Source organism: Balearica regulorum, chromosome 25 (genome assembly GCF_011004875.1).
Source record: "Balearica regulorum gibbericeps isolate bBalReg1 chromosome 25, bBalReg1.pri, whole genome shotgun sequence".
NCBI classification, from domain to species: domain Eukaryota; kingdom Metazoa; phylum Chordata; class Aves; order Gruiformes; family Gruidae; genus Balearica; species Balearica regulorum.
This window is the reverse complement of record NC_046208.1, coordinates 1,007,570-1,033,230: the sequence shown is the minus strand read 5'-3', so window position 1 is coordinate 1,033,230 and position 25,661 is coordinate 1,007,570. Positions and strand designations below refer to the sequence as shown.

General features: G+C 43.5%; 1 protein-coding gene across 3 annotated transcripts; it reads left to right on the top strand.

The window, feature by feature from the left end:
* Positions 1–76: 76 nt before the first annotated feature.
* HIPK1 (homeodomain interacting protein kinase 1) lies at positions 77–24,225 on the top strand. 3 transcript variants are annotated; one of them, XM_075776068.1, is made up of 16 exons: positions 77–214; positions 1,011–2,088; positions 7,684–7,807; positions 10,070–10,189; positions 10,959–11,045; positions 11,901–12,085; positions 12,389–12,551; positions 12,924–13,146; positions 14,017–14,138; positions 15,664–15,798; positions 18,355–18,494; positions 18,675–18,857; positions 19,435–19,650; positions 19,928–20,166; positions 20,558–20,694; positions 21,694–24,225. In XM_075776068.1, exons 2-16 carry the CDS (start codon positions 1,013–1,015, stop codon positions 22,177–22,179), a joined length of 3,636 nt encoding a protein of 1,211 aa, XP_075632183.1. In that variant the 5' UTR covers positions 77–214; positions 1,011–1,012; the 3' UTR covers positions 22,180–24,225. The 3 variants fall into 3 exon arrangements, with proteins under 3 accessions (XP_075632183.1, XP_075632182.1, XP_075632184.1); XM_075776067.1 differs by having other exon boundaries at positions 18,352–18,494; XM_075776069.1 differs by lacking the exon at positions 15,664–15,798 and having other exon boundaries at positions 18,352–18,494.
* The last annotated feature ends 1,436 nt before the right edge of the window (positions 24,226–25,661 follow it).

The following is a 25,661-nucleotide window of genomic DNA, read 5'->3' as shown; positions in this document are numbered from 1 at the left end:
CGGCGACGCGGGGCGGGGGGAGCCCGGCCGGGCCGTGAGGGCGCGGCGGAGCCTGGCGGCGGCGGAGCGGCCTGGGGGCTCCCCCCGGCGTGCGCGGGCCGAGCGGGCCGGGTCGGCGGCCGCGGCGGGGCTATGATGCGCCCGCTGCGGGGCTCCGCACCCCCGTGTGTCCCCCAGGCAGGTCCGGCCCGCGGCTGAGAAACCCCCACCGGCGGTGAGTACTGAGCAGGAGGGCGGGCGGGCGGGCCTCGCCGACGCGGCCCGGCGGGCTCGGGAAGCCTCAGCGCCCGCGCGGCGGAGGCCCGCCTTTCCCCCCCCACCCCCCCCCGGCCTCCCCTCAGAGCGGGACGCGGCGGGGCGGCGCTGCGGGCTTCCTCGGGGCCGGGGGGGGCCGGGCCTCTGGGCAGGGAGGGCCCGTTGCCGGCTGCCGCCCGCCCGCACGGCCCGGCGCCGGGGCGAGGGCCTAGCCCTCGCCCCGGCGCCGGGCCGTGCGGGCGGGCGGCGCGTGCCTGGCCGTTGTTCTCGGGTCGTGCCGTTTGAAACGGCTCGTCAGGCGCTGCCCCCGGGCCGTGCTGCGCTCCCGGAGCGGCTTCCGATTAGAAGTTCAGCTTAAGTTGGATTTCTCATTGACTCTGGTTTTGTAGTTAAGGAGGGAACAGACTCGGGAGAGGGGGAAATGATCTTAATTTTCTGAGCATCTTCTCACTTCCTTTCTTCAGAACTGTTTTCCCATCTTGTGCTGGGATTTCTTTAGCCTTTAGAAAATCGGGTAAAGGTCTGGCTGCTTCTTACGCTATAGTAAGGTAAAATGCAGTAGTTCATTGGAGATCCTCGCTCTGTGGATGCCCGTAGGATCAGAGGTTCAAAAGGTTGCCTTCCTAGGTGGTAGGCACCATATGGTTCTTAGAAAAATACTTGTCATTCTGTTTCTTGTGCAGCTGGAGGATCTTGTTCCATCGCAACCTGCTGCCACCAAAGCAGTCCTAACGAGTGCTCCTCTCCCTTTTCAGGTATGGCCTCACAGCTGCAGGTGTTCTCCCCTCCGTCAGTATCCTCGAGTGCCTTCTGCAGTGCCAAGAAACTGAAAGTGGAGCCCTCTGTCTGGGATGTTTCAGGACAGAGCAGTAGTGACAAGTATTATACCCACAGCAAAAACCTCCCAGCAGCTCAAGGGCAAGCAAGCTCCTCTCATCAGGTAGCCAATTTCAGCATCCCTGCGTACGATCAGAACCTCCTTCTCCCTGCTCCTTCAGTTGAGCACATCGTGGTTACAGCAGCCGACAGCACAGGCAGCAGCGCAACAGCGTCCTTCCAGAACAGCCAGACCATAACGCATAGGAGCAACGTTTCTTTACTGGAACCATACCAAAAATGTGGATTAAAAAGGAAAAGTGAAGAGGTCGACAGCAACGGTAGCGTGCAGATAATTGAGGAACATCCACCTCTCATGCTGCAAAACAGACCTGCGGTGGGTGCTGCGGCCACGACCACCACTGTAACCACGAAAAGCAGCAGTTCCAGTGGTGAAGGAGATTATCAGCTGGTCCAGCATGAGATCCTGTGCTCTATGACAAACAGCTACGAGGTCTTGGAATTCCTGGGCCGAGGGACGTTTGGGCAGGTGGCGAAATGCTGGAAACGTAGCACGAAGGAGATTGTAGCCATCAAAATCCTGAAGAACCATCCTTCCTACGCTAGGCAGGGCCAGATAGAGGTGAGCATCCTCTCTCGCTTGAGCAGTGAGAATGCTGACGAATATAACTTTGTTCGCTCCTATGAGTGCTTTCAACACAAGAATCATACATGCCTTGTATTTGAGATGCTAGAACAGAACTTATACGACTTCTTAAAGCAAAATAAGTTCAGCCCGTTGCCCCTGAAATACATCCGGCCAATTCTGCAGCAAGTGGCTACTGCCTTGATGAAGTTAAAGAGCTTGGGACTGATACACGCTGATTTGAAACCAGAAAACATCATGTTGGTGGATCCTGCGCGCCAGCCCTACAGAGTGAAGGTGATAGACTTTGGTTCAGCCAGCCACGTGTCTAAAGCAGTGTGCTCCACTTATTTGCAGTCACGCTATTACAGGTAAGTACCGACACAATGCTCACTTTCATATGCTGCGTGAGCAAAGAAAAGCTGATGTGGTCCTAGGGGTTTGCTTCTACAGATACTTAACTCTTCTGCCATTAGATCTAATCCCAGTTGAGGGGGAGGAGGAGATGATCAGCCTGTCCACTGTTCTGCAGGTTTTCTGGAGATTTCTTCTGAAATTTGTGTGTAACTAAATACAACTTCTGCTTTGCAAATGTGACGTAATATGCAGTCCAGTACCTCCCTTTTACCTCAGATTAGGGCATAAGTTGATTTTACCCTGTCGCTAGTTTGTGACGATGCATGAAGTAGCAAACTGGGGAAGCAGTATGCTACCAGTAAGTAGTGCATTTTGGCTTGCTTGCCTGGTCTGAAACTAGTCTGTTACCTGTGGACATTTAGAAGGGAGAGAAGTCAAAGAGACGCCGGTTTCTTTTAATCCTGTTTCTTCTGGTTCCATCTTTGTCTGAACCCACTTCATGAGCACATGACTTCTTGTGTTGGCCCTTGATAAGTCACATTTTCATGAGACCTGTAGCTCTTTTAAAACGGCGATGAGCTAGGTGTCTGCTTCCCTTAGCAAAATGTAGAAATGGCTTCTACCCTACTCCTGTCTAAGAGTTAGAAATAAACTATGGGCAAAAATGTTAAAACTCAGAAAATGTGTGGCTAAAGCAAGCTGTGCTTTTTCCTTCAATTATTCCTCCAGCTTGGTTCTGTTAATAGTGTGTATTTCAATATAAGTAGCAGTAGACTTCAATAAATGGACGCAGAAAGAACTTCTGGCATCAAAGGGACATGAGAACGTCTGTGCCGTGTTGTCAGGGTTGCTTTCAGTGGAATGCGAGCTCACTTGACGCAAAACTTAACTAGTATCTAGTCCTTCCAGCTGGGACGAGACAGAGGACTTGAGACACTCCACCCCACCCTGTGTCTCTGCCCTGTTTGATGTCTTTCCCGTCCTCCTAGCTTCAGTTTAAAGCCCTGGCTTGTTGTAGGCTTGTTCTGTTCGTTCCTCATACTCCCTGTATCCTTGCCCCATTTGTTTGGTTTGGTTTTGGTTTTTTTTTTTACTCCCTCTGACACCAAGTACCAGCTTTCTGTGCCATTTCTTTCATGTGATACAGACTTTTCTTAATCCATTTCTCATGATCTTCGCTTGGCTTATTGGCACCAATCTTTCCAATTCTAAACTTTTGGCTGTTATTTTTTGTAATGCAGTTGTCTTCTATGCGCCATAGCTCTGTTAAAATGCTCGCTGTCTGAAATGCATTATCAATTTTGTTGTTGTTGCATTGAAAGAGGCGACCACTGGTCGAGAATCTGCTCTATCTGACTTACAACACGTGTCAGCAAAGCAGTTTGGGGAGGCATACAGTGCTTTCCAGTTTCTGATATCGCAAAAACCAGATTTGGCTGAGGCAAAAGCAGCAGGAGATGATAAGTATCTTAAAGGGGCTACTGGGAAGGAAGCTGCCTGCTTCATCTTTGTGTGCGGCACTGCACTCCGAGCCACTTCCGCCTCCATGGCAAAGGGTGACTGACGCTGCCAGGAAGGCAAATAACCTGAGATTAGATGGTGTTTAAGACTGTCTGCTCGACTGAAGTTAAGAATGCTGTGATGTGGAAATCTAATATTTAGGGATATGTAATTAGTTTAATGGTGATGATTACTAAAATCCATAATTTAGGAACTTACGGAGATGGTGTAGAAACAAACTTATTGTGGGAGAACTGGATTGCTTTAACCATATTCACATTAAATTAGTGTTCAGACGAGTTTTAAGTTGGAAATTTTTTCAGTGCTGTTTAATAAAACATTGGTTCATTTTATTCTCTGTCAGCTATTAAAAATAAACTTCTCGTTCTGTATTCACTTTTTTGTTTTTGATACCTGTTGCTGGCACTTATGTAACCTCTGTCTCCTGCAGAGACATCTAAACCAGCCAAACGCGGGTACTGTAAGGTGGATTTTTGGATATATATACCCTGAAGTATAAAAAAAAAAAACCAAACCTTTCCTCTATTAATTGTGCTCAGTGTTGCTGGAGGTCATCTTGTCTAACAGCCCTGCTCACTCCGGGTTCTGGTTGTACTTCTGGCAGTTGGACAGCTTGCATCGGTCTCGATGACACTGCTGGAGCCATACATCCAGTTGGGATGTAGGTTTGGGTTTGTTGGGGCAAGCGTGTCAAGGCTGAGGCAGGTTCCCTCTCTCCGCAGGCATTACTGCTGCCTCTGCAGCCTGACCCCAGCCAAGAAAGGCGGTTTTACTGCCATGAGATGGTTGACTTAAAGTGTGAGTAGAAGTGCCCATGAAGAATTGTTTGGCTCTGAAGCCAGGCACGGACTAGGAGTAGGCTAACTCTGGCAGTCATGCTTTTATACAGTGACTAGTTTCTATGGCAGTCCTGAGATCTATTGGTAATTCCTGACCTGAAAACCAGAGTATATACTTGTTACATCAGGTGCAGAAAGGTATGGATGCTTTTGTTCTCCCTGGGGAAGGTAAACAATAGAAGGAAGTAGACAGCTTGCAGAAATGAAAAATCCCTGGGAAGACTGATCTCCCTGCTGTTCAGAGAGTGAGGTTCGCTCGTGTCCTATGTTATATGTAAGTACAGCCATCGTGTGAGTCTTACTCAGATCCCTTCCTCCTGACGTTTCCTGTGGGCCAGTGTAGAGGTGCCTAGCAGACTGAAGATACTAAGCTGAAGGACTGAACAATTTGGGCCAGGAGAAGGTGGCACAGTGTTGAGGGAGCCTGTGGAGTGCAGTAGTATCTGTTTCTTACCTCTGCTCTGGACTAGATGACCTACTTCTGTCCCAGTCATGTTGGCCCGGGAAGCAGCAGTGCATGCTGCCAAATGTAGCTCTCTGCTTGCTAATCCAGCTCTGAGTGGTGATCACGTTATTTACTGCATTGCTCCTTGTGGTTGTACAAGCTTTGTGTTACCATCATTCCTCGCAAGGGGGAGGGCTGAAGACCCATGTGTAAACACGGTGTGTTTTGAAATGCTAGAAGTAAGTCTCGGATTCTTCCACTACTGCTGTGAATCCTGTCTCTTCTGAGACTGCCTGAGCATATTTGCCAACTGGAAGTCAGAGTTTGGCAAGTGTGTATGCAAAGAAAGAATGTTGTTGATTTCTATTTTGAAGAGCTTAAGATCATAAAATCACTTTAATCTCTGACAGACCAGCTATGAAAGTGACCTCTCCCTGTTGTCCTGTTTCAGCTGACATCTTGTAAGGCCGCCAATTATAGTGATATTAAAGGACATGAGATTCTGATTTACCAGCTCTGTCCTGCAATCAAAATGTAATCGGGGGGGCTTGTGAGAATTCGGGGAATAAAATGCATAGAGTTCAACTTGCTATCATTTTGGTATTAAGATTTTGGAATATCTACATCTATTCCAGCATGTAGTTGAAGACTAACAAGCTATCGCATCCAGCCTTTGTTGCCAATAATCTTGCTTTCCATTGGAATTGGTGAGATTTTTTTTAACGCACGTGTGAAGGATTAGCACGCTTTGCTTATTCCATAAGCCACTTATATTTTACTTTGTTTGCCAGTCCAAACCAAAGAAACTTATGCATGCAGCATTTCTTATATGACAGGTTTGGGTCCTATCTGAATTGGAAATTCCTGCATAAGTAGGCTAATCAAGAGGATCAATACAGTTTGGTGATGATGACTAGTAGCCTAATGGCACACAAGTTCTGAAAGTCTTGGGTGAATGGCTGCATCAAAGTACTACAGAAATGGATTCCCCTACTTTGCACCTGTAAGCCTATAGAAAGTTGGATGTGTTCTAGCATAGTTCTTTAAAATACACGTTTTTAGCAGGACATTCAGCGTTCACATATCAGATACTTATGATATTTGCATAATCATTATATATTTTCACATATGCCAAACCATTCCAAAGGCGACTGCTGCCAGGGACAGACAAACAAGAACGTAGAAACAGATCAGTGTCGAGCAGAATGAGCGTCAGAACGTCTTAGCTTAAATAATATGTTCTTCTGATTACTAAAGGTGTATCACGGCTCTGTTTTTGGGGGGCTCAGGCTTAATAGAAGAACCTCCTTGCTTTAAAGCTGAACAATAGAGAGTAGGTATGACCTCACTGCAGCAAGCAGCTGGTTCAGCTATCTGTCTTTTTTGATAGATCTTGTGCTTTCTCAGGGGCACTGGGCCTGGGCAACTGGGATGAGTGCATTTGTTTTGGAGACTGGCTAATGGCAATTGGCCTAAAACAAAAGCTGTGTCTGTGTCACCGTGACACTAAAGGGTGATTAATTGGAGTGTCACTTCTTGCTATGTACAAACATTTGGGAGGTACGTTCAGGATGAACAGTTGAAGAAGGTGTCAGATCTATTGACACCTGTACGTTATGCAAGCCTTGTTTTTTAGAATTCTGTAGAAAGATCAGAACTGGTTTCAGAGCCTTTTTTAACAACAGAAATATCCACACACTGTGACACACGAAATGTCACGCAAGCCCTGGGGCATGCTGCCCGAGTCACAACCAGAAAATAGATAGCCTGGAGTTTAGGGCTTTTCTGTCTTCCTTTGTGCTTGTGTTAGTTATGCATGAAGATGATCAAGGTTTTTGTGTTTCCTGTACTTTCCAGAGTAAATTCCCACACCATCTCACATGGTTTTTGCAGCACTTGGGTTTTATGCTGTATGCAAATGTATGACCAGAATTTAGCCTGACAGAACAGCATCAGTTTGTTTCAGAACTGTGTGTAGGTGAAGAGTTGTACTAAACCATCCTTTTAGTGTTATGAGTCAGTTCCAGACAGAAATCTCCCTGAAATTCCAACCTGTTGCAGAAGCAAACCCTGCTTGGAGTTTGAGCTTTTTTCATCACCTTCTCGTAAAGGCTAGGCCAGACAGGTAAATTTTGCATTAGGTGTGGTTCAGTGCACAGAAACCTGTAACACAACCTTGCAAAGCAGTCACAATCTCCAGCTGCGTTCTCTCAATCCATTTTAAACTCGAAACTCTCCAAACAAACCCTGTATGAAAACCCGCTGATGGAAACCGAGCAGCTCTCTGAAGAGCTCCTTTTTCTGGCTCTGCAGATGCTGTTCTTTTCCACGTGAAAGCAGGCAGCCTTCTGCAGCAGGTGACCTGGGATCTCGAGACCTGCTTCCGAGAAAAGTCTGAGCACCATTTGCCAGGACTTTTCTTCCCAATTCTGTTAGGGTAGGTTGTGTGCTGTCTCAGGGATGCCTCACACCATACATACTGTCTGGTGTAATTAAACTGGTTATTGAAGGAGTAACTTCATGTTGCAGTTGCATAAAAGCCACCTAGGAGTTGGAGGGCACCACGGCAATAAAAGGAACCCAGCCGTACCACTGCATGATAAAAAGGTTAGGATCTATTAGGCCACTTGAGGAAACATCTTCTGCTTTGAAGTCTATCACTTTGTTTCACACAGATTTACTTGTGCTTGGAGGAGAGAAGGAGGGACGTTATCCAGAGCAATTTATAAGAAAGAACTGCATGCTTTCAGAGTCGAAGATTTTACTTTTTTCTTTTTTTCTTTTTTTTTTTTCCCCCCCAACAGAGCTCCTGAAATCATACTGGGTTTACCATTCTGTGAAGCTATTGACATGTGGTCGCTGGGCTGTGTGATAGCTGAGCTGTTTCTAGGCTGGCCGCTGTATCCAGGAGCATCTGAGTATGATCAGGTGAGAGTGGGTGGCGGATGCGGGGATGTTCAAATGAAACAACAACCATCCGTGTCCGGACCCTCTGAACCCAGTGTATCCTATGTCAAATTTTATCCAGCACAAATCGCTGCTGTTTGCCATCTTAAGTTCACTTTCACCCTGTGATATTCCCACTGCCTGTCTCGGTGGTTGTACAGGAGAGCACGGAGTTCTGTCTGTTTTTTTTAGTTTAATGTAGTTATCCAATACATAAAGTCAATTTACAGTTAACCTCCTGACTTCCAAGCCCAAAAGCTGTTGAAATACCTTCCTGCCAAACAGAAGTGAGGTGTGTGTGCTGACTTAAAACGCCCTCTGTAATTTCACCATGAGGGCAGTTTTTCCATGTGGAGACAGAGCAAACCTATCATTCCTGTCCTGTTAATACCTACAGCAGCCCTCATTTTCCATGCAAAGTGGGAGCCCCAAGCTGTCTCTGAAATGCAAGGGCAAGAGTCTGAAAAGGCATCTTGGACTAATTAGTTCTTTCCGTGGATACTTTGCATTATTACCTGGACTAGTCAGTTGCCTGTAAAAGGGCAAGAAGTCTAGATGAGAGGTTTTTTATGAGAGTGACTTTTCCATTGTGGTTTTTATGGTGGTATCTTGTTACAGTGCTTGGTATAGTTTTCCTTATGTGATAAAATACATGAAAACTTACTAAGTTTGAAAACTTACTTGTGTTATCTCTTCCCAGCGCTGTGAATTTCCAAAGGAAACACAGTGGTACCTTAATGAGCAGAATGAGTTAGAAAATAGCTGAGGTATATAGCATGGTGGTTTCCTTGCACACTGAGTTTGGTGTAATTCTGAGAACCTTATCTAGTCATGTAGGTGGGTGGGGAGGAGGTGCTTTTTCCATTGCTTAATAGACAGGATTTTGCAGTCCTTTGTGAGGCAGCATGAGGTGTGATGTCATGTGGTTGATTTTGATATCCGAATTGCCCTTGAAAACTAGGGATGACTTGCTTTCGTGTTTTCTGAGATCCTGCAGCAGCAAGTAAAAGCTCAGGCAGAATTTGCACGAGGACCTCTCCAGGAATGACTTCACGAGTTGGGATGGGATTTACAATTATTTTTGAAACACCCTTTGGCTGTAAAGCAAGAGTTACGTGTCATAAAAATAGCAGAACTCTTAACTGAACTATTGTGTAGATACAAAAAGTGCTCACCTGCAGACACTTCAGATCCTCACTGGCATGAATGAAAAGTGAGTCAATAACTTCACATGGATCACAAGCTGTAACAGTGAGTTCAGTGCCCTGCAGTTTCAGCTGGTTTGGCACAGTGGAATAGCAGCAGTTTTGCAAATAAGAAATAAGACATGCTAAAGCACCTATAAGTGATAATTCCAATAAAGCCTAGTTACCTTAACACTGGGTTTCCAGTCATCATTTCATAAATCAGACTTAGCAGGGGTTTTTTTTCTTAAACTTTTAAATAGACTCCATTGAGGGCAGAGTCAAGAGAAAGATGATGTCACATTTCTCACCATACATCTTGAGCACAAGTAGCATTAGCAGTTGGGCAGCATTTGGAATATTTTTTAAAAACTTATTATTGTGTTTTTTCATAACTTGCTATGTTCTTTTGAGCATACCTTTTTATTTGTTAGCCCTTTACCAGTGTCGTATCGATACCGTCACAAGTATTCAGGTGCATTTTCCAAAATTCTGAGCCATTTTTTTTGTTACATTTGAAGTTTATTAAAAGTTTTTGAGGATGTAAGAATCTGAATGTACTAGAGGTTTGGTCTTGCTTTCTTGGTCAGTGAGAGCTTTGCTGTGACGTTATTCTCAAATGATGTGCCTAGAGTATACGTAGCCAGTCACAGCAATGTTGCTTGGATACTTATGCCCTTAATTATATATACATATATGATAATTTCTGTGGTATTTTTCTCTCAAAATGTATACTACTTACACTGCTGATATTAAAGACTATTGGTGTTGCTTTAACCATGTCTCAAAAGCTTACAGTCTGCTCATGCATACTTGGGCAAAAAATATTTCTATAAAATAAGAAAGATGTATTTTAAAGCTAAAATTTCTGCAGATGATATGATAAAGTTAAATGTCCTTATAAATATTTGAGATAGTCCCTTTAGTTTTGCAGTTATCTGGACATTCTTTATTTACTGATTATTTCCTGTTTGCTGTGAATGAACCTGGCTGATAATTACTCCATTAGCTATGAGTTCTTTATATTGGGAGTCCTCATTCTTTTCATTTTCTTTCCTAGATTCGTTATATTTCACAAACTCAAGGCCTTCCAGCGGAGTATCTTCTCAGTGCGGGAACGAAAACAAGCAGGTTTTTTAACAGAGATCCAAATTTGGGATACCCACTGTGGAGGCTAAAGGTTTGTCTGTCTTTTTAATTCCCAATTCTGTTTTGTTTGTTGAGGACTTGATATAAATTCACGCCTAGTTTTAGTGTGCTGTGAAAACATTCTGGAGCATAGATTGGGTTTGAAATGCCATTCAGGTATAGCTGATTTGGGTTATTTCATTTCAGAAACTGCACTAACCTCCTGGTACTCATCTAGCAATAGCAGCTGTGCCTGATAGTACCAGCAAAGAGTGGGTGTTAAGTAATTGAGATAATGGTTACTTATTATGGCCTGCTCAGTCTGGGTGAAGTATGTCATCTTGTTGTCATCTCCTGAAAATACAAAGAGTAAAATAGGGAGTATTTCATGACAGTCTTTGTTAGTTTAACAAATCTATTTGTGTATTGGCAGAGGACAGGAAAGACTCAGATGTATGCTTGATTTGCCTTTAAAGCTGAGCAGCAAAAGGAAAGGGATTTTGCCTTTCTTCTGTGTAAAAGAGGGATTTAAAATATTTATAGCCTCTTCTCTGCCTAAATCGGAAATCTTCAGTTCTTCTGGCTAATGCGCTACCTAACGAAGCCTTGAAATGAAGTCACCCTGTTGTTAATTCAGCTTTGCAATGAATGCTGTTTCCAGCTGAGGAAATGAGAACTCATGGCTGTTTTGGTTTGGCTTACTGGCATGTGATTTGTCTTAAAGCAGGCAAAAGATCACCTGGCTTGGCTCTTTTCTTGCTGCTTTTTCTCTATCAATATGCAGTACCTCAGTTTATTTTAACAAATGCCTTCTTTTATAGACCCCAGAAGAACATGAGTTGGAGACAGGAATAAAATCAAAAGAAGCTCGGAAATACATATTCAACTGTTTGGATGATATGGCGCAGGTGTGTGGAGATCTTGCAACATACAAATATTTATCGTATTAATTACATAAGTTATTGGGATCTCTAAAAATGAATCTCCTGTGCTGGAGCAGTCCTCTTCCACGTGCTGTTGATAACACTGATGTAGGTTTGCCATGGTGCCAGTCTGCATCAGAAATCACTGTCTTAAAGACTATCGAAATGTTAATCATGAAACTGTTAGAAATTTCTTTGTTTTTCTTAGGCCTTGATCCGGTAGATGCAACAAGTGTGCTTAGCCTGTTATCACTAGAAGTAGTCGAGCAGTAGGAAAGCTAAGCCCTCCAGATGTGTTTATAGGATTAGGCCTCTCACTGGACTTTGGAAATGTTGACAGGAACTACAGATAATTCTATTTTTTCATTCTATTTTTTCATTCTATTTTCATAGGTAAAATGAAGGAGATCTGAGTGTTTTTAATATCATGAGGCCTTGACTCTTAAATACATTGGTCTCAATTTTCTGTTGTTTTTGTAGCTGTTATCATCACTTTACATCTGTGCAGAGAATGTAGAATCTTGCCATTCTGATTTGCTAGCCCCTTAGAGCCCCACACAAAAAATGAGGGCGTATTGCCAGGCAGTGGAGAACGAAGCCTGGTTGATATCTATTGAACAGACCAACCTCATGTCGAGATGAGAATTCCATGTATAAGTTTGACTTCCTTTTATAGAATAAGCAAGGGAAGGATTGTGTGTTAGCGCTCTACTACCTAAAATTAAGCTGGCTAAGAGACAGAAATGCTTAATAAATATTCCTGCCTGATGTGAAATTACTGAATTGTTAGCAAGCAGTTAATTTGATGTTTGTGTGAAGTACTCTCATTTTATTTTCAAGGTGAATATGTCTACAGACTTAGAAGGGACTGACATGTTGGCAGAGAAGGCTGACCGAAGGGAATATATTGATTTGTTGAAGAAAATGTTGACAATTGATGCAGATAAGAGAATTACTCCACTGAAGACTTTGAACCATCCGTTTGTTACAATGGCACATCTACTGGATTTCCCACACAGTAATCAGTAGGCTTCCTTAGATTTCTTGTTTTGTTTCAGGAGGACTTACTGGAAGCACAGAATAACATTTTCCTGCTTTCTGTCAATGCTGTTTTCCGCAGTGTCTGACTTATCTGAAAACAGCAGTGGCGTTTATAAGGAATGGAATGTTCATAAGCTTCCTTTTCATGTTTTAGGACATTCTTTGTTGGTTTAAAAAAAACCCAAAAACCTAAACCTAAAGGCATGTGCATAAATTTGGGAATGTGTTGTGCCTCTGTTGTACTGGTTTTACATATCTGGTATTTTCTTTCTGTCATTCTGTTTCAGTGTGAAATCTTGCTTTCAGAATATGGAGATCTGCAAGCGAAGAGTTAATATGTATGATACAGTGAATCAGATTAAGAGCCCATTCACGACTCATGTTGCTCCTAATACAAGCACAAATCTGACCATGAGCTTTAACAACCAGCTCAATACAGTACACAATCAGGTATAGCATCTTTTAGCTCTTTTATACTAATCAGAGAAATGGGGAGTAGTCTAATTTTGTGCCTTCAGGCCAAATCCTGTTCTGCAAAATACTGTATTTAAATTGGTCTCCAGAGTTTGTAGTCGTCTTGAAATTTAATTTTCTGAAACTCAGGCCAAGGCAGTCTCTGTACTTCACCTAATCATATTTGCCTGTCAGTTCAGAAACGTACGTAAAGTTGGTGCAATTCATGTTTTTTCTCCCACGTTGTCTTATGCCTTTTCCCTGGAACCTTTTCCTGGTGTTTTCTTCATAGTATAATACTGATGGTTCCTGTTGTTTGTATTACAAAAAGTACGAGTGATAAATCTGATTTTTTTTTTTTTTTTGTAGGCCAGTGTATTGGCTTCCAATTCTACTGCTGCTGCTACTCTGTCCCTGGCAAACTCGGACGTCTCACTGCTAAACTATCAGTCTGCTCTGTATCCATCATCTGCAGCACCGGTTGCAGGAGTGGCACAACAGAGCGTTTCCTTGCAACCTGGAACCACCCAGATCTGCACACAGACTGACCCATTCCAGCAAACGTTCATTGTTTGTCCCCCTGCTTTTCAAAGTAAGCGGAAAAACCCTTTGTATGATACTGTGGTTTCAATTAGGTAGAAATGAGAAGTTGTAATTTGCACTAAATTGAGAAAGTACAGAAGATGACTCTGTGCGTGTCATACGGTGCTCTTGCATCAGATGTAAGTGCGGAATCAGGTCAGACATGTGTGGACAATTTGGTTCTTTTCCAGGTCATGCTTGAACAGGTGACAGTATCTTGCCTGCCTAGGTTGCGGTCTTCATCTGGTTGCTCAACCAGTTTTTCCCCTCAAACTGAACACAGCAGCATTCCACAGAAAGCAGTGAACAGAGCAGCCAGACCTATCTGAAAATAAGAAAGTATCATGCTGTGTTTTCTCTGTCAGGACTGAATATCTGGCCTTTGAGTCTCCGTTCACAAGCACTGATGCAGCTGTGTAGTTTGCTAGCAACAAATTGTCACAGACTGCAAATAAGTGAGATTAGCACCAGCATAGCTTTATTAATCCTGAAAGTTCTCTATTTATGCTTCGATCTCGATTGTGTTAGTATGAAGGGTTATATATGAAATGGGAACTGATAGTGTAAGGTTTGAACTTCGAACTTAGTCTCAAGCAACATGGAATTACATGTCTGTGTTTTGGAAAACCAGACTATGGACTTCAACAGAGCCAAGGTTTTGAGGACTGCTTGTCCATCATTCCCTTTGGCATACCAGGACTGCAGAAGCATTTACTTCAGCTGGTGTTTTATTAGTATGCTTTTGTCAAAGGGAACAGCTTTTCATTCTTTTCACCTGACCCTGTCTTCTGCCCTTACCTGGTAGGAATTTGATATTGGAAAGAAACTTCAAAAAAAAAAAAAAGGCAGCTTAGCAGTGATGTATTTTTGTCCTCCACAGCCGGACTTCAGGCAACTACAAAGCATTCTGGGTTCCCAGTAAGGATGGAGAATGCTGTCCCAATTGTACCACAAGCACCTGCAGCACAGCCACTGCAGATCCAGTCTGGAGTTCTCACACAGGTAAAAAAAAAAACCACAAAAAACCCCATAGAGTTAACGGCAATTCCTGCTACCACCATCCAGGAGAACCTGACTGCCCCTCTGGTGCTGGGGTGAATGCAGGGGGCTCTTGGAACACTCTGAAAGGTTAAATGCAGATCACTTCTAAGACAGTGTTTTCTTGTTTTGTTTTTTTTCTGGAATATTTAAAATTAAACTATTTTATGTCCTGTGCCTCCCTGGTTTTAGGCATTTGATTTAAGAATGGGAATAAATACATAGTTTTCAGCTGCTAAAAACAGACTGTATTTTTTCACGAGTGTACACTGCCTTATAGGTAGTGGTGCATGTTTTTGCCTACACTTTAAAAATGTGGCAGGAAATTTTAGAAGAAATCATTTCTGTGAGAAGTGAGATCCCAGTAAACAGAAGTGGCAACACAGATTATCAGATTACTCATGTTAAAATTTTGTCTTTAAACAAAATTATTTCTGAATCCTCAATTAGTTATATTGCTAGTGTGAGTTGATGTGTAGCGATGACGTACCCATTTCTGTTTGCAGTTTAAACAATATGCGATAGCAAAATTCACAAATAACTCTAAAAAATTGATATTTTAAACATCAGTAATGTGTCATAAATTAAAACAATTTTTATTTCCAAAAAGTAATGCTTTAATACATAGCGAGCACCCAGTGATTCACAGGTTTTATTCACTGAAAAATTGTAATTGCCTTTGTAACTAAGTGCATTTTTGTTTATTTGCATAGTTTTAGTTTCTGCTGGCATTAACAAATACTTTATTAGTTTTATTCTCCAGGCAGTATATTGTACTTACTGACCCACTTGCAGAGTAATTTTAGGTTGTTCAGTCCAAATAATTTTGGTGGTGTTCTGTGATCTCTGGTTTGTTTAGCAGAGTTATACAGGTAACAGTATCCAAAAAGCAGAATACACTTGAAGGGGGCCCACCTGAATCCAAACCCTGCTTTTCCTCAGAGTGCAAATTGTACGCTAAGAATCTAGTTTTAATTAGGCATTTGATGGACTAATATGTGTCTTTGTAGTTTCCTCACAGATAACTTTGCTTTTTCACGATACAAAAGACCTACCGTGCCTTCTATTAAATCCCTTAGTTTATCTCTTTCCAAGAGTACTGTACGTGAATATGGAGGTACGATAGGAAATGCTGTGTCCTGCGAGGGGTGCAGTTCGTGCTACGGTTAGTGCAGTGTATGTAGTGTAACTTGCTCTTTGGGACCCAGTAAAGTATCGATAGCTGAACACTATCTCACTTTAACTGTGTCATCGGAGAGATCCTGTTCCCAAATTCCCCCTTCCTTGTGTTCCCCTCAGGGACATGTAATGTTTAGAGGAACATGCCCGGAGGGTCTGGGTGTTGGTTTCACTGCATCCATTACAATTCTGGAGTCTGCTCAAGCACCATAGAATGCCAGCGAGGTGAAACCTTTCCTGGCCCTGTTGCTGAACCCACTTATCCTGCCTCAGTACGTGTGTTTCACTCACTGCCTGATCTACATTTCAGGGAAGCTGTACACCACTAATGGTAGCAACTCTTCATCCTCAAGTAGCCACCATCACGCCGCAGTATGCGGTCCCCTTTACTCTGAACTGCGCAGCCGGCCGGCCAGCGCTAGTAGAACAGACGGCTGCAGTACTGGTAATTGCCTCCCTTGATTGTGTTCACTAACTGAGTTTTTGTTTTAACTTAGACTTGCAGAGGGCATGGAAGCATGTGCCATCTTGTGGCTGTGTTCTTGCTACATCTTAATGTCTGTTGTTTTCCTCCCCAACATTGCTGAAGCACTGTCTGACTCTGACGTTTAGTGTGGCTCTGTAAAGAATCCAGATCCATTGACTATTACTTTTTACTAGCCTAGTATTATAAAGCTCTTCTAAGCTATACTATAGAAGAGTTATAATTGTTCTTGTTCTTCGCTTACTATCCTATCTTTGCCTTTTGATTGTTGAATACAAAGGAATCAGTCTTTAGCTTGACTCTGCTACAGGTACCTGGATGGCCAGAATTTGAACTACTTGGCAAGTTAGCTACTTATTTTGTTTCAACATGTGTAAAGCTGCTTTGCATGTAGAAATGCTTCAGGTCATTAAGCACAGGCTAAAATCTCTAATGATAGCGAATTCTTTAATGTATTGCTTTAGCAGTTGATTTCTCTTAACCTCTGTTGAACATTGACAATAATTTTCTGGCCTTTTGTTATTTATAGCCAATCGCAGGTAGCTTGCTTCATCCAGATAAAGATACTGTTCTTCACAGATACTTTCAGTTCATATGTATTTCTTGGTTGAAATTAAAGGTGAGCTCTAATATCCAAAACGGCAATAGCTAGCTTTTAGGCTATTTGGAACAATTTATAAAAAAGAATGGGGGAATGGAATAAACGCACCTTTAAGAAGCGTATGCTTTCAAAATTGTCCTCTTCTGTATTCATTTGGCACCTGCGTCAGTGCCACAAAGAAGTCATTGTAAAACTCCAGAATCAGATCAGTGAAGCTTATGAAAACGTTGCAGTGCACTTAAGTGCTGGTATCCTCACATGTCTTTCAAAGCACATTCCATTATGTGAACCATGTTGTTTCTTGTGGCTTTAAAGTGGTAGTTTGAGTGTCATTTTCTTCCAAGAGGGAGCCCTCTGCTGAAGTGGAATTTGCTCGAGTCATACCTGTACTGAAATGAAAGCCCACTTATTTGGGTTCTTCTGAACCAAGTTAACTGCTCCCTCTTTCTGAGGACGGGAAGGCAGGAGAGCGGGGTTCTCCTGGCTCACAGCCCTGAGCTAAACAGACCCAGGGATGCATCTCCTTTCCTCCTCTTGAATTTTGATTGCTGAAAGGCTGCAATCTAGGCTCTGAAAACGGCAAGGGGTGACTGTAGCAGAGCTTGGGACACAAGTGAGTTGCTAGTGATGTTTTCAAAAGTGTCTTTGGGCTTTTGATTCAACAGGCAAATTCTATTCTCCTCTGTGTGTGTGCGTGCAGTGGACTTGACATTCAACTCCCCTGTACAGCAGTGGAGATCAGAGCCAGCTGTCTCCAGACTATGAGCCTGGATTCTGAGTTTCTCTGGAGGACTTACTGTTTCTGTTTGGATTCTGGGAGCCTTTGGCGTGAATTTGCTCACCTTTAGTGCTTCCGACACTTCTCCCTTGCTGCTTCCCTGAGTTTGCATTAGCCATTTGCTAAGCTTTGCGTATTTTTGTCCTTCCTCTGTCAAAACAGTTCGTCGCTTGGAAGGCCCGATTTCTGCCTCTCATTGGGAATTTATATCTTGCTGTATTAAACTCTCTGCTTTGTCTTGTGCAGGTGTTGGCTTTTGGAAAGACGCATGGTGTGACTTTTAACATATTTCTCCTTTTTTTTTTTTTTTTTCAATATTATTATTCTGCTTATGTTGGCAGAGGTTTTAGCAGCTCTCTGCTTTGAAGCCTTCTTGTTTGGAACCGATATTTGTAATAAGTGGATCTGTTACTTGCAGAAATATTTTATTTAAAACAGCAGGTGTTTCTGGGTTTGCAGTTTAAATTGCAAGAAAGAGAGCCATATACTTTCAAAATCATAGAAATATTGTACTGCCAAATTTATTTTGGTTTTTGTTCGAGGTTTTTTTCTGGAAAAAAAACCTGCATGTTGTCAATTTGGACAGAAACATTAATATTAATGAATTTAAAATATCTTCACATATCTCCCGTGTAACTAAATGTTTCTCTCAGTGTGGCTTTTCATAAATACTTTAGTTGAGGTGGGGTGAATTTCTACAATAACAACACTGTCTCAGCTCTCTGTGTGAGCCCTGTGGGGCAGAAAAACAGAAAGGACCAAATTGGCTTTATATTTTGGAATCCTTCAGTAGAGCAATGTGCGTAAACTCACATGCAGAAACAGTCCTGAACACTCACGCTGCATCTGGCAGTACAATATCTGGCTGCATTCTGCAGTACAATGTTAACACTCTTTTCCCCAGGTGACATCAGTGACACAAAAGGTTAGCAAAGTGTCAGGGGAAGCTCGTTTCTCTGGTTTTCTTGTTCTCTTACCGTACTGAGACGTTTTGAGAAAGTGCAAAATGATGTGCCGTTATCTCTGCAAGCTAACAATCTACACGAGTGCGTTTATTGCTTGGAACAAATCTCTCTCTCTCCACCTGTAGGAAGTGAAATCTAGCAAACCTGTGTATCTGTTTGTTGTTTTGCAGCAGGCCTGGCCTGGGGGAACCCAGCAGATACTGCTTCCTTCCACCTGGCAGCAGCTCCCAGGGGTTGCTTTGCACAACTCTGTTCAGCCAGCGGCTGTGATTCCGGAGACGATCGGCGGCAGCCAGCAATTAACTGACTGGAGGTAGGGATACCACAAGGTCTAACTCCGTGCTGAATGGAAATACGTGTCATGGCAGTACTGCCTGCAATGCACAAAATTTCTCCCTTCCCTGCAGAGTCACGCAGGGGCTCGGTGCAGCTTGCGGTTCCTGCAGTGCAGTCATGGGATTTGGGTCTTTTTTTTTTTTTTTCTCTGCCCCAGGAATGCACATTCCCATGGAAATCAGTATAGCACTCTCATGCAACAGCCATCACTACTGACCAACCACGTGACATTAGCTACAGCGCAGCCTCTGAATGTTGGAGTTGCTCATGTTGTTAGGCAGCAGCAAAGCAGCAACGTTCCAGCAAAGAAGAACAAGCAGCCAGCACCAAGCACAGCCAAGTAAGGTTTCCTTTCCCAGCCCTAGAAAGACTGTGGGTGTGTTTGTCGAGGTTGCCTTTACGGTGTGAAAAACTGGTCTTCTGGTCACAGAGGCGTTGTCGTGTAACTTTTTAGTGTGCTACAGTTGCTTTTAAATGTGTCTTGGAAAAAGTCTCTGTGCTGTAGTCACTGATATAGGTGCTATTAATTTCAGTGAGATTGCAAGGAACGTGGCTGACCAAGTGCTTTACTGCACTGGTCACGGGGGGGGGGAGGGTTTACACACTTGGGGTGTGTTGGTGCCCTAGCAGTACAAGTGACAGAACTGACATCTGTCGAACCAGGTGGCAGGCTTCTGGCCGTGTTCAGATGACTCAGTCCTGTTCCGAGCATCCCTGAGTGGGCTGGTCCCTTCTGGGATGTGTTCTGTGGCGCTGTCCTGTATGAGTGTCTGCACTGACGTTCTCTTTGTGTATTTCAAGATGTTTCTTCTCGTATGTGTGCTCCAGCCTGCAGGAGCCTGGCTGTTCTTAGTGCTGGAGCTGGTTTGTCCCAGCCTACTGACACATTGCTGAATACTGCTTTGGTTTTCCTTCAGGCCCAGCTCGACTCTAGAGACTGTGCCCTCCCAGGTTTACTCGCTCATTGGGAGCAGCCCTCTGCGCTCCACCTCCTCCTCTTCCAACGTGCTCGTCCCAGTGCAGGAGCAGCACCAGCCCATTGTCATCCCAGACACTCCAAGCCCACCCGTCAGTGTCATCACCATTCGCAGCGACACTGATGAGGAAGAGGACAGCAAATACAAACCTGCCAGGTAAGAAGTTCATTTAGGTGGCCAGTACCGATTTTGTCCTGAGCTCAGCCCAAGCATAAAGGAGAGTGGAGAGCGCTACGTGCAAAGCCCTGCCTTGGCTAAGAAGCACTGCATAAGACAGAAAATCCTGCATCATGGCCGTGGTGGTGTTTGTGTCTAGTTAATCAGAATTCCATCTGACAAGGAGGGAGGGTATGGGATCCCAGAGGGAGATCTCCTCTATCTTGTGGTAAAAGCTGGAATGTATCCCCTTTGTTTGTTTGTTTTTCCCCTGCAGTTTGGGTATGAAGCAGAGATCCAATGTCATCAGCTACGTTACTGTTAATGACTCCCCTGATTCCGACTCCTCCCTGAACAGCCCCTATGCCACAGACCCACTTTCGTCTCTCAGGAGTACAGGCGGCGCCCTGGAGCTGCCGAGTAGAGGAGCGGCTGACAGCTCCAGCTCTCGGACGATCATTGTGCCGCCACTGAAAACACAGCTCAATGACTGCATTGTAGCTACCCAAGCTTCAGGTAGGTATGCTCTCCTAGGTTACTGTGCTCAGCAGTTTTTGCCAAGGCTCAGATGCTGTCTTACCCCTGGGCAGCTTTGCCCTCACAGTTTTGGACTATCAGCATTGGGTCTTCATAGCTTTAGGTTTCACAGCTGCTGTTCTGAGAGTGCAAGCCTTGGTCTGTTTTCAGTTTCACTGATAGATTTACCTTTCATATATGTATGGCTACATTTAGAAAGACCTGTAAAAGTTCCCCAATGATTTCTTGTACAGTCAGATTTTAAATCGTAATTGAAGAAAAGGCTCTGTTATGGAAATAGTCCCTGTGGGTTCTTTGCTTACCTAAGCTGGTTATCACAGTGCATGGCGTGTGAAAGGGAAGAATGGACTGATGTTCTGAAATCTTTCAGGCACCCTGAGCAGCACCAGTAAGACCAAGCCAGTGGCCTCTGTGAGTGGACAGTCGTCAGGATGCTGTATAACACCTACAGGGTACCGCTCACATCGCGTGGTAACAAATGGTGTGCAGCCTCTCAATCTCAGCCAGGTGAGCACTGTGGGACTTTTGCTGACCTCTGAACGTGATGCTTTAGAATTGCTTTAGAAACGCTATGCTGTGTGGCAGGGAGAATGACCTGGTTGCAAGAGGATCGATAGCTGCTACCTCATTAATTTTTTGAAGCTGATTCTGTCCCGTGCCTCTGCAGGGTAGGGTAAACTCTGTAGGGAGTATAGGTGAAGTTTCTCAGGAGAAAGAATTTGTTGCTGTACCAGAGGGCAGGAGAAGGAAGCACAGTTACATCCGTATTCTTTCTTCGTGCTCCTGGTCACACCTGTCTTGCAGTGGCTCATTCCTGCCGCTCATGGGGGAGTGACACGAGGATCCAGCTCATGAATTAGAGTAGCATTGAAGTCACTCGGCAGTATGAGAAGAGATTCTTTTGTTCTTTACCTAGATCTGTACATCTCACAAAGTCCCGACCAGGAGATTAAGGCTGGACCTTGTCTCTCAAACTAGCAATTAGCACCTGACTTCCCTTGAAACTTTTAGAGATTGGTTTCACTTCAATTTGTGTCACTACTCTTGATGTTTGAGTCAAGCTGCAGTAGCCCTTCAGAAGACAGGAAGTGTTACACCTCCAGTTCGTTCCTGGCATGGGGACAAGACAGGCTTTGTTGTGCTAAAATGGGGCAGCCCTGCTGCCACTCTCACTGAGGTGCAGAAGAATAAATGTGTGAGGAGCTCAGGGGCTGGGTCAGTCTTAGGGCCTGGCTGCCCTTGTACAGCTGTGTACTGTGGCACCCCAGGAGTGGTCGTTTGATCCCATTGTAGAGGAAAAGTGTAACCTTTGTCTCGGTGCAACTGCAGAAACCCTTCTCAAATTTATGTGGGGGCTTCGCAGAGCTGGGAAGGGAGGATCAGTCCTGCAGCCTGAACGGAGGTGTTGGTCGGGAGGCTCTGGCTGACCCTTCCTTGCTCACCTCCTGTCCGCTGCACCTTTCCCCGAGGATAGCCGCTAACCGTACGTACTTCTTCTCCCTGCAGAACCAGCAAACAACAGTGCTGGCCTCACAGGAGAGAAGTGGAAATGCTGTCCCACGTAGGCAGCAGGCTTATGTGGCACCCCTCACGTCAACTGTTTCTCAGGCTCCCTACACGTTTCAGCACAGCAGCCCAGTGCATCCCCACCTGGCAGCAGCAACGGCAAACGCACACCTCTCCAGCCAGCCGCATATGTACACTTACGCTCCAACCACTGCTGCAACGCTGGGCTCCACCACCTCCATCGCCCACCTCTTCTCCCCTCAGGGCTCTTCGCGGCACACCACGTACGCTGCCCACCCTAGCACACTTGTCCACCAGGTCCCTGTGAGTGTTGGTCCGAGTCTGCTGACTTCTGCAAATGTTCCACCTGCCCAGTACCAACATCAGTTTGCTCCCCAGTCCTATATTGGTGCTTCCAGAGGATCTGCTATTTACACTGGATATCCGCTGAGCCCTACAAAGATCAACCAGTACTCGTACTTGTAGTTCCTGGGAAAGCACTGTCCTGTAATAGGCCTGAGAGATTGGAGAAGGATTTCAGGTGAACCTTTACCTGGTAATGACTGCCTGGTTTTTGTTTCTCCTTCATCTGGTTGTATGTTGTTCAAAAATGTCTCTAGTGAGTTCAGTCACTAACTGAGCAGCATGCTTTGTTACCAGTACGAGGGTCACTAATTCAGTTTTTAAAATTCTACTTACTTTTTATAGAGGCTTTTAAAAAGTTCATGGTCACATTTATTTAAAATTGTTCTGTTGTGCTAATCAAAAGAGGAAAGAAAACCAGTTTCTTGGAAGACAGATCCTGATGACTTTTTTAACTTGTGTAACTTAAACAAAAAGACTAGCAGATTATATTTTAGCAGCTTGCACAAATCCATGTCGCCACTAAAAATGTAATGCACGTTTATCTCATTATGTTGCTGGGGCAGTTTTAAAATGAAGTTTAATATTTTAACATTTGTTTCTCTAATTCACTTTGTCTCTAACAAATTGCTGGTTGTGCAAAAGCCATTACATCTCCACATATGTTACTGTCAGTTTTTTTGTTGACTGCTCTGTTTAAGGACTGGTAGAGGCAGCTGCCTCGTACTGGCAACATTCTATATTCGGGAGTCTGTGTAAACCCTGAAATCTGTTTTGTTTTCTCAAAAATTCTGTGTCTCCATAACCCAGGCGAATTTTTATTGCATTCATTGCAGAATTTTTCTCAGTTTTCCAAACTATATTCAAGATCTCACTGCGTAACAAAACTCAACAGCTTTGCCAGGATGCTGTAGTCTTCAGTTGGGAATGAGTAAGTGCAACATTGCTCTAAAATTTGGTTTCTGCCGCATATTAGATGCTGGCCCTATAATGGAGCTGGATTCCTTCACAGAAGCACAGGGCTTTTCTTTGTTCTGTTTTTCTTAATATTTTTCCTCACACGATTCATTTAGGAGGGAGTTGAATTTGAAATACAATGAAACATCACTGTATTGATGTGTACAGCTTTTTATACTCCTGTGAGCGTATCCTCCTGGATATGTCAACAGCTACTTTAAAGCGCTCTTAATAAGACTTGTATACAGTACATGCATGTAGGAATCAAAAAAAAAAGAGAGAAAGAAAAAGAAAAAAGGAAAAAAAATCCAGATTTTAAAGTTTATTACTGAATTTAAAACTATTTTAGAAGTTTTGTATTGGTGGTGTTTTAATATTTTACATAAAATGAAATATGTACATATTGATTAGAAAAATATAACAAGCAAAACTTCCTGCTAACCCCAAATGTTCTGTCTTTGTAATCAAAATGTGTAGTGATTATACTTGAACTCTGTACTTAGTGTTCGTCTAATTCTTAAACGTTCCTGGGGATGGAATTGATGTATCCTTTGTATTTAAACCAAAATGAATTGATTCATGTTGGAATGTATGTGATATAATGCAATGGTTAGAGCTCATCACTGTAGCACTGAGAGAGGAGTAGAGCTTCATGAGAGGAAAGGATACCTTCTGATTTGTTTTGCACAGGTATGTGTGATGAAGAGTTGTTTGGTGTGTCCCCTTATTGTAGTGCCTTAAATGATGATGTAGTGTGACTAGAGTTTACAGTGAGCTTGCCTTATGAGGGACCAGCAAGCCCCCGTCGAATTGAAGCAATCCACTAAGCTTATCACAGCAAGAACAGTATGTTGCATAGGTGCATTGTTCTCAGTTTTAATGCTATCATAAAAAGCTATGTTTTTGTTTGGAGTGAAGCGATGTTTCCTTAAAGCTTTTCCTTGAAATGGCACATGTACTGTTAGATGTCTGTCAGTGCATTTCGAATAAGGTAGTGCTGGGAATGCATTGGAATGTTTAGTCTAATATTGCAGAAGTGATTAAATATGTGCAATCACTTTTTATTAGATTAGTGTGGTGTTACCTTCCCCCACGTTAATAGCAGACATTTCTTGTAAAATATTGCTAGCTTGGTGATAGAATATTTATACCAAAGAGAGCCTGCTGTAAAGCACATAATACCATTAAAAAGTTTTATAATGCTACTGCTAATGTGGAGTTGTTGGGAAGGTTTGTCAGCTGTAGCCCTAGTTAGTGTTCAGAGGAAATACTCATTTTGGATAATCAGTGCAGTTTTTAAACTACACGTTACTTTCTTGGGTCCCTTGTACTAGGAATTACTTCTCATCTTCAGTACGTAGATTAAGCATCTTGTCCAAGCGGACGATAAACTGGCTTGAGCGGTCGTATTACTGCAGCAATAAGAGGTTTTGGTAACCTTGAATTCCAGTTTATGTTCCGTCCCGGTGGAAAAGAGGCCAGTTCTCTGACCGGTATATGATGAGAAGTGCAAAAGTCATTTCTGAAATTCCACATTATTGATAGAAGAAAGTCTGGACTGACCTGAAATGGATGAACTGTTAAAGCTTTGGCATCTACTTTCGATAGAGGGATCAAGGACTTTGAAACTGGACGGTAGCATTAGTGACGTTGTTGTTCAGTGTATTTTTAGTCAGCACTTCTGTAAGTGTGCGATAACCAGCCGATCTTGCTATGCCACATTGTTGGTGTAAACGATGCTGTATGTTGCTGTAGGCACTTTCTTACTTTTTTCCATATTACATTGCTTGTGTTCAGTACTTGCCTTGAGATACCTCTTGGGTACAGAGTTGTGCCTTTCCATCGAAAGGCAAAACAAGCTCCAATTCGTGTGTTTCAGGGAAACTTTATTCCCTGTTTCACAAATAGTAAAGTGTTTTCCATGCAGTCCTAACAGGAAAAGAAAGACCTCTAGCAAAATCTGCTAATAATTTTGAGAAGAACTTGCCCACTTCCCACCAGAAAAGCAGATTAAAATGACCATTTATCTTTAGCGTCCTTATTACATAATTAAACCCAATCAAATGTGTTCACAAAGAGTGGTGTCATCTCTTCCAAGTTTCCAAAAGTATTGAAACGAGGAGGACAAGATGGAAATGACATAGGTAAAATGAAACGTACTCCATTTAAAACAAGTTGTCGATTACCCTAGAATTCCTCTGTGACACACAGCATAAACCAAGCAAACAAAACCCCCACCGCAGCAGGGCCAGATTTTCATCTCGGTGCTGGCTTCACAAGCGTGGCAGATCCCAGTTTGGTCCCAGTATGTGTCGCCCAGTTTAAGCATTGTAGTCTGCTCTAAGGAGATACATCCCTTCTTCCCATGCATATCCAGCCTTCAAATTAGATTAAAGAATTGACTCTCCTCGCCGTCAGAGCCGCTACACATATTTTGTAAAGAAATGTGCTATCTCTGGATAGAAATTGGAGTCCTTTAGGTTTTTTTAAAAACTAGTTTGGGATTCACCTTCTGAATATTCGCTAACCGTGGTCCCATCTAGACTTGTCTGTGTGATTCTTGAACTGCTAAATCAGTTCTTCCTATTACCTGCCCTGTGTTCGCAGCTGTGATAGCCACCGCAGAGCAACTGCTGAGGCTTTCCTGC